Genomic DNA, 11009 nt, shown 5'->3' on the forward strand with positions numbered 1-11009 from the left:
GGGCGCCGCCANGTTTGCGAGCATGCGCTCCAGGTCCNCGGGGGGATGCGGACCACCCGTTGCCGCTGCCCTCGCGGTCGTCGCGGAGGCCCGGGACCGGCTCTTGCGCCGCCTCGTCGGCGATGGCGACTTGCATCAGGCGCGCGTTTTCGCGGCGGAAGAGCGCGAGCAGGTTGCCGCGCACGGCGGCCGCGTGCCGGTCGCACCGCGACATGGCCTGACGCATGTGCTCAGCGCGGTCCGTCTCCGCGAGCGCGAGGCTGCGCTGGAGTGACTCCTCGCTCGGTATGATCTTGTCAACGGGCACGAAGATGGCTGGAGCGAGGGTGAGGAGAATCGGAATGGGCGGCTCGCCGGCGGCGGCAGCTGCTTCCAAGGGCGCGGTAGCTGGCGTAGTGGTGGTGGGCGGCTCAGAGGTATTGCTCATGATGACGTCCCCGTCAGAGGCGCGACGAGGAGGGGGAGGAGGAGCTCTGGCATCTTGTCTGCTTGCTGACGCTGCTTTAGAACCGGCGGCGGCGGCGGTGCCATACAAAAAGGAAAACGGCGCGCGAGGCACGCCTTTGGGTGAGGTTGGCGTGCCTGGCGGCGGCGGCATGGCGATCTCAGCGGCACCCGAAAAAAAAAGACTTGTAGAAAAAGATGAAGATGAAGAAGGTCGGCAGTCGCTTGACACGGGGGAAGGAATGATGAAGATGGTGAAAGGAGATTGAAGCAAGGATCAGGCTGGTGCGGCAACCCGTTTGTCTGCATGTGCATCCGGGTTGACAAGGCAGCAGCCCCCAACATGGGCGGCGTTTGCAGCGAGTGGGCTTTTTCCCGGATGGACTGGCGGCGCTTACAACTTGACCCAGAGTGTCATGGTTCTACAGAGCTCCAGGGGTGAGGGCGTGTATGCAAACCACTGGACAAGAGGGCTGCTATTAGACATCAGCTCTGAAAGGAAGATGCATGTAGTTGGAACGATAAGCCAAGACGGAACCGGAAGTGCAACACGGCAGGCCAGATGGAAGAGACGAGTAAAGCAATGTATATGTTTGGTGCCTATATACAGAAAGTGTTCTTCCAATGGTATCTAATACAAATAAAAACTCCAAGATCATGAAGATGTGCCGCTCTACCGACCTCTTGTTCGTACAAATATATAATCGCTAAATAAAGTGATGCAGCTCATGGTGTAGGTGCACACGGTGGCGTCTGGGCGTTGTGACACGCCATCATCGAAGCCGGTGGCAAAAATCCAGCACCGCATTTGTTGCATGTATTGAAATTTGTGTACCTAGCCATAGGTTGCCGTGCCATGTCCTGGAGCCGCAGTATCTTACGCCGGGCGCTGCATGCGCGCGTCCATCGACTCGGGGAAAGGCCCTGCTAGGGTGCGGCTATTTCTGTCAAACCGTGTAAAGAGCGGCCAACATTGGCCCCTCACCTCGTCGGGACAATATTTCGCACGTATTCTCGCACGAGAGTGAGTGCCGCGCGCACGAGGTCTTCCAGACGACGATCCTTTCGCTTCCGCATCCAGACCAAGATGAGGGACAGGATGACGCAGTCGATGAGCAGGTGTTTCATGACGGACCAGACGAGCCAGCCAAGCCATGACGGGAGGCTGCGCGCCTTCTTCGACTTCCACTCCCGGCCGGTGGAGATTTGCTCGCGCAGGGCAGCCACCTCGGCGGACAGCTTGGTGATGGCGCGTTCCATCTTGCGCTGCGACCGGCCGCTGCCGACGCTCACGTCGTGCCCCATCTCGCGGTCTTCTAGATCCATTTGCCGATGCGATCGCAGCTCGGCTTCGTCCTGTTCGCTCATTGGACTGAGTATCTTCAATGGGCCTTCGCTGCCGCTCATGGGCTGCGTGAAGCGTCGGGGCGCCGACGCAGCCTGTGGCGATGAATCGCTCGCGCTGGGACTGTTGTTTTTTATTTGGTTCCAGACAAACTCGAGTTCCGATACTAGCTCTCTTCCGTCTCTGTTGCCAAGCTCGGTTAGTCTCAACGTTTCAAAAGGGGGATCGTTTCGAGGTTTCGGCGGCAAGTCTTACGCTGTCGTAGCATATCGATGCATAGTCTCGATCAGAGCCTCGATGTAGCGTCGCTTTGCTTCCGTACGGCTAATTCCCTTTTGGCAGTTCCACGCATCCCACTTGTCGCGTTCCCGCTGCAGCTCCTCCGCGGTCAGGCCGGCACCGGCCATGGGCTGCTCCATGACGCCGTCCACGTCGCCTTCCATGGCCTGTTTGTAGAGCCCATATAGCCGGAGTCGTTCCGAGGGTGGCGGCCGCGACGCGCCCGTTTTGGGGATCTTCTTGACTGTGTTGAGGGCATGGACGAAGACTCGATCTGATTTTAATTGATTAGCCAGTTGAAATGCGCACGTCGCGAAGATGCAAAATGCCCCAGGCCAAGTTGACATACCTACAGAGTCCGCCATGATTACAGAAATATGTCAAATGCGATTCTCGAGAGATGATGACGCTATTAATTCAACGCGGTCGCGAGGGCTCGCCGTGCTGGCATCGACAGCCTATTTACCGGGACCTCGGACCAAGTGTGCCAATGGCGTCAGGACCCCGCTGAAGGAGACGGCACAAGGAGACGAAGGACGAGCGAGGCGAGAGGGTAGGTAGCAGGCCAGAGCAATGTAGGTAAAAATAAAAGCAAAGGAACAAGGCCGAGGTACGACGATAAAGGGATCGAAATCTGGGGAATTGTGATTGGAGAAGAAAGACAGAAACTCTGGTGTGAGGGAAAGCAAGCAAGCCCATGCAATGGTGCTGTACCTATGCTGGCTTGGCCTGCAGCATGAGAGCTCCAGTCGTAGCGCGTTGCCACCCGCCCCCAGAGCAATGATTGTCAGTTGTGCCTCGGCGAATCTGAGTTGCTCCGATGGCCTGCCCCGATAGCCCTCACACGCGACAAGCTCTCAAACTGACAATGTTACCAATTCCTCTAAATTATGTCGCTTGTTAGTTAAGTTTGCCTTGTTTATCTCGTTTCTTCTTTACCGATTCACTAGACCTATTTTTTTTTCATCGGAAGTATTTGCAGGACATGGCCAGTTCTTTCTGTTGGCCACATGCTGCCCGCAATAGCGATTCTCCGCCCCTGGTTTAGCGCATCGGCTCACAGAATTGCACTGAAAAGGCAACACTACGGCCGACCAGCGCTCTCACCATCTTTTTTTTTAAACACGTGAAACTCGACGCCGTAAACAGTGGTCGGCTCGTACTAACGCCTAGTCCTAAGCACTGAATTGATGTACTTATATGCTATTCCAACTGTATGGCTGAAGCGTAGCTCACAAAGTATAAATGAACATTGTAATAGTCTCCAATGGGAAAGGCGACAAGCAAATCGGTAAATTTGCTACTCCCAAAGGGTATTCGCACATATTACATCCTGCAATTGACCAGGCCCATGCTCGACCGCACCGCCTTTTGCTTCCACAAAAGTTTTCTTTTTGTCTTCGTACACCTTCAGCAGCTTTCTGTTTTGCAGAACCTCGGCAGCTGCTTTTTGGCCAGCCTCCCTGATGCTCAGGGCAGACCCCACGGCCAAAAGCTTGCCCGTCTCCCCCCAGCCATCCAGGTAGGCCGCAACAGTAAATAGCTCTTGGCCAAGGTGCCTATCTCTCTTATTCGACTCCATTTTCTCGTACCGAATAGTGATTCCTTTGACTGTAATCTTGGAGCTCAACTCCTCCTTTGGAGTCTTTTTCCGAGGCGTGATTTCCGTCCTTGTCGCCGGCGCCTCGCCCTGCTCTGCCCTCTGCACGTCTTCAATGACGGACCGGCCCCAGAGCGCTTTCAACCACTCGATCGAGGTCCGGATACCATGGTCTGGATCGGAGATGATGACTGCTGCGACATAAGCCTCAAACATGTCGCTCTGTGTTTTCAACAAATCTTTGTCCTTGGAGCTGCCTCTCCCAGGCTTCCTTTGATGGAGTACATCTGTTGGTAGTCTGGCCCGTGATTCCAAGCCATATTCTCGGAAATAGCCTGCCAGGGTCGTGTTTCGAACGAGCCTCTCTCGGATCTGGGAGCAACGGCCAGAGGGAAGCTGCAAGAATGTCTTGTCGATGAGAGCAGTTGCGATAAGTTCCAAATATGCGTCTCCTAGCCATTCCAGCCTTTCGTATTGCTTGTCGGGGCTGCTGCCGGGAACGAATCCGGGGTGTGTAAAGGCTAGCTTTTCAAGCGCTTTGTCTTTCACTGCTGGTAGTGGTGGCAGCTGTTGCGATATTTCACTCGAGCGCCAAGGTGTAACACAATCCATAGAAGGAATCTTTACATGAGGAGGTGGTGGAATTGAGATATCGGCAGCCTTCAGATGGGGATTTTGTGTCTGTGAAATCAGCTGCAGCGCTGGCGCGATGCTATGGCTAAGCCCAGCAAAATTTTGTCTCGCGGCCAACAGTGCCGCGTCTTGACCGTGCCTTTCATTGATGCTGTTGCGGCACTGTTTCAACTGCTGTAGAGAATAAATAATGTCATCAGCATTATCAGCCAATCTCTTCAGTGCCGTGAATTCTGCATCCGAGAGCTGAGCAGCTCTTGGATCCCGCGTTTGCTGTCTTTTGGCTGCTTGGTTCGACAGATCACTGTGGCTAACGCCGTGAGATGATAAAGGGCGTTTTGACATGTCTGGAGAGGCTTTTTCGGACAAATTCAGCGATGGCCTTAATCTTTGAAAACCCGGGCAGGTTTTTTGAAGGGAGCATGGTTGAAAGAGCAAGGCATATACACTGTCCAAGCTAAGAAGCTTAAAATGGATCGTGGTCTGGCCGCTAACCAATCAGGATCCACAACAGAGGAAAGCTGCACGTCTTTTGCGACCCGACAGACTTCATGGCATCATTCTGTCCCCTCCAGCAACGACATTTCTGCAACACACATACCATAATGAGTATCCCACGCGCACGGGTAGTAGACCTTATGAAGGTATGGGTCTTCCATCACGCCTCTAAGTCGCATATCGACTAATTGTTCCAGGCGCAATGCAAAGTCTTTGCGACGACATTTAACCCTGAAGGAACGCGACTGGGCAACAAAGTCCTGCGCCAACGTCTACGAGGCCCCGCGACGGCCGCCTACTACCCTCGGAAGATTGTCACAATCAAGGATGTCAAGGCTGAATTTGGTCCCGAGCTGGATACGTGGGATCCTGACGAGGAGGCCCGGTTCGAGTACATCGAAGAGTGGGTGTCCACGATCTCGAGGCTATACACACATACTAATGCCTTACGGCTAGACTCAAGGCGCGTGGGAAGAGTAATCCGAAGAAGAAGTCGGCACCGCCTGCTGCTAGTAAGTATCTCGGTGGACGAGACTCCTGTTTCCTTTACTGACCAGATCATAGTGCCAGTCAAAGGCAAGAAGAAATAAAGTGCGCCGACCGATTACGATTACCAGCGGACATAACGGACATACCACCGAATATATGTGAGATAACCAAAGTATGGCATAGCAGCCAAAGCCGAGCCACGCCGCTCGCGCCCAAGCAGTGACACCTGCTTGGAGTGATGTAATAATTACTGTACAAATACTATCGACCAAGGCTTCATACACTTGAATTGGCTAGAGATGAGAGGTTTGGGAAACGCGGAAGAAATAAACCATTCCTATTATACCCTATATTAGCGGTTGATTTTGTGTGGAGTGGAAACCGTCATTGTGTTGTGCAGTCGACTTTGCAAACGCGCTGGTGGGTTACTTGTGCTTTGATTAGGCACCGGCGGTAATCAAGGCTTGAATTATAGTCATCGACGACCAAGAGGTTTTGCCCGCTTCCCTGACTGAGTGTCAGGTGAATTAGGTTGCAGTGTTTGTATAGCAGCGGCTGCATTAGCGAATGCACCTCGCTTGCTCTAGCTGACGGCACCTGCCACGGCCGAGGCCGGCTGTTCTTTCGAGCCGCCTACCTACCTCAGGTATTAACTGGCAACCATTGCCCCTGGCGGATTTCTAGGTCCGTTTTGCATTTTCTTCCTCCTTGTGCCTTCAAGCCTTTCTTCTCTTGTTACCTCCCGGTACACCCATGCATGCAACCGTCTCGTTTTGCATTTTGTGTTCTTTTCTCGGCTGCGTGTCCATCATCATTTTTGCTCAACGATACTCGAAAGACTTGTTGTGAATTTCTCCCGGGTTGGATTTTGTGTTTACGTCCCCTTGGTGGCTTCTCATGTCTGCACCTGTCTCCAGCGGTTCGACACCCCAGCGGTCTCTTCCATCTTCTCTTGGCCCGTCGCCTCATGAAGCAGTTGGAACATCAAGCAATTCTCCGCTGTCTGGAAACAAGTTGGCAGCTGTAAGATGGCAAAATCCACTGTCTGTCACTTCTCCTGCCATGCTAACACGTCCTTTAGGATGGCTCTCGTTACCTGGCTGCCCCGAAAATAGTCAAGGCTCTCTCGACTTCTAAACTTGCCAACAACCTTGGAGCAAGAGTGAGTATTGAAACACTGACGAGTTTTCCGGACAAAACACAAAGTGCTAACGAAGGCATGACTAGATGACAGCGGAAGACGGTGGTGTCAAGGAATCGTACCCTATGGACAAACTACTAGCCAGGCTTTCCGAACAGCAAGCCACGCTGAACCATCAATCTGCTCAGCCCAAGGCCGCCGAGGTACTTTGTTCATCCTTTGCCGAGCACGAATCTTCCAGTAATTCACTGCCAATGACCCCTGCGACGGATGCCTTTCACACAACCGCCCCCACAACTCGCCCGGCCAGTGCAACTGTGGACGAGGCACGGCTCGATGTGAATGAAGTGCTTCGTCTCAAGCTGCAGCTTGCACAAGCCCAAAATCATATCTCTAAGCTTGACCAGGAACTTGCGCACTCACGAACCAGCGAACCCGATTCAACCACGTCGGGCTCAGCTGCTGGCAGACGATCGGCTCCAGCTTCCCGTGACAGCCCTTGGCCCCTCACCGAAGACTCGCACTCGGACACAAGCGACACCATGTCTGCATCTGCCTTCAGCCGGGCAAGAGGAATTTGGGGCCAACCGAAAGGTTATTTTGGCAGCAATACCCAACAATCGAACGCTGCGGACCCCTCACCTGCAAATTGGCTAGGAGGACGTGCAACGCAGCCTTTCCCCGACCCTGGTATTCCGTTTCCCGTCACCGATAGCTTCCGAGACCGTATGACTCAGGAAACCGATATGATGAGCCGCCCTGGACATCATCGACGTGCAACTCGTTACGACAGCCGGGGAGTGCCATCTGGATTTGTATCATCTCACGGTCCCAGTGGAAGCTATTTTGACGCGATGGGCTCTGCCATGAATGGCCCTGCTATAAATATGAGCCACCCGCAGGCCAGTTCTGGCATGTCGATGTATCCTCAATACCAGCAGGCAGCTGGCACAGCACTGTCTCCCCATGCCTCCGAGTTTACTTCAAAGGCTGCATGGAAGAACGAGGTATGCAGATCGCCAAAATCTCCCAAATGCATCACTAACATGCTTCAGATGGCTCTTTCGGAAGGACCTACGTATCTGCCGCCCACGGAGCCACTCAACTATCGTCGACTACTCGATCGGAATGTCAACTGCAACTAGAAGTACATCGTTGACAAGATTGTCTGCAATAACGATCAGCAAGCTTCCATTTTCTTACAGCAAAAGCTCAAAGTGGGCACACCTGAGCAGAAATACGAAATTGTCGAAGCCATCGTCGCTCAGGCATACCCGCTTATGGTTAACCGATTTGGAAATTTTCTAGTTCAGCGTTGTTTTGAGCATGGCACTCCAGAGCAGGTCATTAAAATTGCCGAAGCCATACGCGGCAAAACTCTCAGCCTCTCCATGGACCCCTTTGGCTGCCATGTGGTGCAGAAGGCTTTCGATTCGGTTCCTGAGAACTACAAAGCAATCATGGTCCATGAGCTGCTTCGCAGAATTCCCGAAACTGTCATTCATCGATATGCCTGTCATGTGTGGCAGAAGCTGTTTGAGCTACGGTGGACTGAATCTCCTCCCCAAATCATGACCTACGTCAACGAGGCTCTCCGTGGCATGTGGCATGAGGTTGCATTGGGCGAGACCGGAAGCTTGGTAGTCCAGAATATATTCGAAAACTGCCTCGAAGATGACAAGGTCAGTCAGAGATGTCCACCACAATACAATAGTGCTGTCACTAATAGAAAAATTAGCGCCCATGTATTGAGGAGGTGTTGGCAAACATCGACATCGTTGCCCATGGTCAGTTCGGAAACTGGTGCATTCAGCACGTATGCGAGCATGGCGGCCCTCCAGACCGAAGCCGAGCGATCGATCATGTAATCCGTTATGCATCCGAATATTCAACCGACCAATTCGCATCAAAAGTTGTGGAAAAGTGCCTTAAAATCGGTGGCACGGATTTCCTCGGTCGCTACCTGGATCGTGTGTGTGAAGGGCGCCGGGACCGGACTCGAATTCCTTTGATTGACATTGCTAGCGACCAGTACGGCAACTACTTGATCCAGTGGATTCTGAATAACGCCACTCCGCAGCACAGGGAGATGGTGGCGGCGCACATTCGAAAGCACATGGTGTCTCTTCGAGGCTCCAAGTTTGGCTCCCGAGTTGGAATGCTTTGCACCAACCATGCAGTGACGACGCGGCCAGGCCATGGGGGCGGACCAAGCATTCCAGGACGGTTGCCCGGCCCGAGATACGGCGCCAACTACAGATAATGAGAGCCGCTTATTTAATGGGTGTCGAGGCTAGCTATGCCGTGTCTAATGCAACTGGCAAATTGTCATGATATTGTTGACCCAGCGGGCGGATCAAGGACACCCTCATCTCGGGTACGGAAAAGCTTTGATGTCGAAATGCCCGAAGGATAAAATTTTGTCAATTTCTTCTTAACAATATTTTCCCACGAAGTTAGATTACAGATCAAACGTCATCCTATGCTCAGTAAGCTACAGCTTGGCTGGGTGCATTGGACACTTTATGGTTATGAATTTTGCAATATGGTGGGGAGACAGCTCACTGCATACCTGGCAGGTGCAGCAGTTATTTGGTGGTGGTCTTAGGTAGTGTCTATTGAGGTGAAGCAGCTATTGCTAGTCTGTCGGATGCGGAATATGCAGAAGTTGATAGAAATAGTGGCCCTTTTATTATCAATAGATATGAGAAGAAGGAGGAGGTGACGGTTTCGTTTAGCGTATCTTAGCAAATGCACCTTTGTATGACTATTATATATAACAGGCTGTTGTTTGAGTGCGAAGACAGATGCAAGTCATGATGGGTTCATGTACAGGCAACGACGTCGAGAAGAACAGACCGATGAGGCTGAAGATGATGAATGTTAAACGGCCTCTGGTTCAGGTTGCTCAGAAAGCGTATCAACTGGTGGAAATTCGGTATCGAGAGCAGCTAACCTATACGCATCGTCAGAAGGGGAAGGGATATCCTTTTCCCAGGGCTTGCGAGGCGCTGTGCGAGCTCCGACAGGTTTGACAGCCTTTGGGAAGTTAGCATTTCATCCGACGAGCCTCTTGAGCGCGACACTGCGGCCATACCGGATCTCTGATGATGGTGTTTGGGATCTGCCGAATACCGGGCACCTCCTTGCCCTCTTGCAACAGCTTGATCATCTCGGCAAAAGCCATTGGGTACGCGGGCTGGTCTCCGGCGGCGGCAGCAGCGGCGGCGCGATCGACGTAGAGATCAGCTTTGGGGGCAGCCTTTTGCCAGTCGAGTACCGGCGCTGCCGCCGCCGCGCCGTTAGTGCTACTGCTGGCAAGATACTCTGGCGGGAGGATATTGGGCGCGGTGTGATCCGGTTGGGCGGCAAGCCAGGCCTGATAGGCGGCAAAGTCTATGCTGACGCCGACGCGCTGGGAGTAGTAGAAGATGCGGGCGTGGACGGCCATGTCCGCGGGTGAGCCCTGCTGGTTCGGTGAGTTGGGATCACCGAGGATGGCGTGAAGGCCAGACTGGGCGCGGATGGGAGGTCAGTTTGTAACCGAGGAGCGCTTGACCTGGGGGGCTGGAAAGACGCTTTACCAAAAAGGCCTTGTCCTTGGTCCAAGGGTAAGAGTCAAATGCGTGGAACACGGCATCGTGGTTTGTGAGGGAGCGGATGCCCTGGGCGCCTGATAGCTGCTCCGCGGCCATGGCGCGTGATGTGTGAGAATTGAGGTGTGCTGTTGGCGATGGGGTGGAGGAGGGGGTCGCGGGGAAGCAATACAGGCCGAGTACTGGAAATGGAATTTTTGCCGCCGAGGAAATGGTATAAATTCGTCAATTCAAGTTCCAATGTGTTACAGTTGAAAACGGGCATGTGAAGACTAAGGATTCGGAGCTAGTTATGATGAGAGACGACGGGCTGGTGAAGTTACTGATGGCTTGAGGTGTGCGTCGAGCCTGCGGAGATGGCTGCCTTTTGGGTAGCAGTCAGGTAACTATATTACTCCGTTGATAATTCCGAACGGCGATTGTGTGATGATTTACTCATAATGCATTGCGGCCCACTGTAGGTTCGTTTCAGTGGCTTCCCGGGCTTGCAGGCGAGTATTAAGGTACTACAGGTAGGTAATTTGTACTAAGGTACACTGTACCTACCTGTATTTCCAACGTGTGGTAGAACCTCGGCTGGGCACAAGACCATCCGGATAATGTCATGTTGCGAAGCTGAGTGACACAAGGTAATGGACATCTTTATCAAGCGAGACCCAAACTTCACAACCTTTGAAACATGCCTTCTGTTTATTTTAAGAACTTCATCAAGGATCCCCTCTGTAGTAAACTGCCTTGCCAAGCGCTGGACCTCCTTGCTCACGTTCCCACTAACCACGGCGCCGGCACCCCTAACGTCGAACACGGGGTGACCGCACGCAACCCCCTGACAACCACATAGCCAAGGCCTACTTATCATTACCTAATTAGGCTAGACTAGTTAAGGTCACACCCTAATAGATAGATATTATCCTATACTAAATATAGGTCTAGGTAGATATAAATAGCTTATATTATATTAATAATTAGAATATTTATTCTTTT

General features: G+C 52.7%; 5 protein-coding genes across 5 annotated transcripts; 2 read left to right on the forward strand and 3 right to left on the reverse strand.

Annotated features, from left to right (window-relative positions):
* Positions 1-838: 838 nt before the first annotated feature.
* On the reverse strand, positions 839-2433 carry CCM_04570 (Acyl CoA binding protein, putative; the record flags this gene model as incomplete). The annotated part of the gene is made up of 7 exons (XM_006669718.1): positions 839-917; positions 983-1044; positions 1139-1279; positions 1326-1368; positions 1430-1972; positions 2045-2342; positions 2418-2433. The coding sequence occupies 7 exons, from the start codon at positions 2431-2433 to the stop codon at positions 839-841; spliced, it is 1182 nt and encodes a 393-aa protein (XP_006669781.1).
* A 935-nt stretch (positions 2434-3368) lies between these two features.
* Positions 3369-4646, reverse strand: CCM_04571 (nucleolar RNAse III, putative; the record flags this gene model as incomplete). The annotated part of the gene is made up of 1 exon (XM_006669719.1): positions 3369-4646. The coding sequence occupies one exon, from the start codon at positions 4644-4646 to the stop codon at positions 3369-3371; it is 1278 nt and encodes a 425-aa protein (XP_006669782.1).
* Positions 4647-4906: 260 nt separating this feature from the next.
* On the forward strand, positions 4907-5389 carry CCM_04572 (mitochondrial 37S ribosomal protein S27, putative; the record flags this gene model as incomplete). The annotated part of the gene is made up of 2 exons (XM_006669720.1): positions 4907-4945; positions 4997-5389. The coding sequence occupies 2 exons, from the start codon at positions 4907-4909 to the stop codon at positions 5387-5389; spliced, it is 432 nt and encodes a 143-aa protein (XP_006669783.1).
* A 796-nt stretch (positions 5390-6185) lies between these two features.
* CCM_04573 (Pumilio-family RNA binding repeat protein) lies at positions 6186-8692 on the forward strand (the record flags this gene model as incomplete). Its single annotated transcript, XM_006669721.1, has 6 exons — positions 6186-6311; positions 6370-6450; positions 6516-7436; positions 7485-7559; positions 7641-8111; positions 8168-8692. The coding sequence occupies 6 exons, from the start codon at positions 6186-6188 to the stop codon at positions 8690-8692; spliced, it is 2199 nt and encodes a 732-aa protein (XP_006669784.1).
* A 620-nt stretch (positions 8693-9312) lies between these two features.
* CCM_04574 (uncharacterized protein) lies at positions 9313-10124 on the reverse strand (the record flags this gene model as incomplete). Its single annotated transcript, XM_006669722.1, has 3 exons — positions 9313-9468; positions 9527-9943; positions 10014-10124. 3 exons carry the CDS (start codon positions 10122-10124, stop codon positions 9313-9315), a joined length of 684 nt encoding a protein of 227 aa, XP_006669785.1.
* Between the last annotated feature and the right edge of the window lie 885 nt (positions 10125-11009).

The sequence above is a fragment of the Cordyceps militaris genome (assembly GCF_000225605.1).
Source record: "Cordyceps militaris CM01 unplaced genomic scaffold CCM_S00003, whole genome shotgun sequence".
In the NCBI taxonomy this organism is placed as follows: Eukaryota; Fungi; Ascomycota; class Sordariomycetes; order Hypocreales; family Cordycipitaceae; genus Cordyceps; species Cordyceps militaris.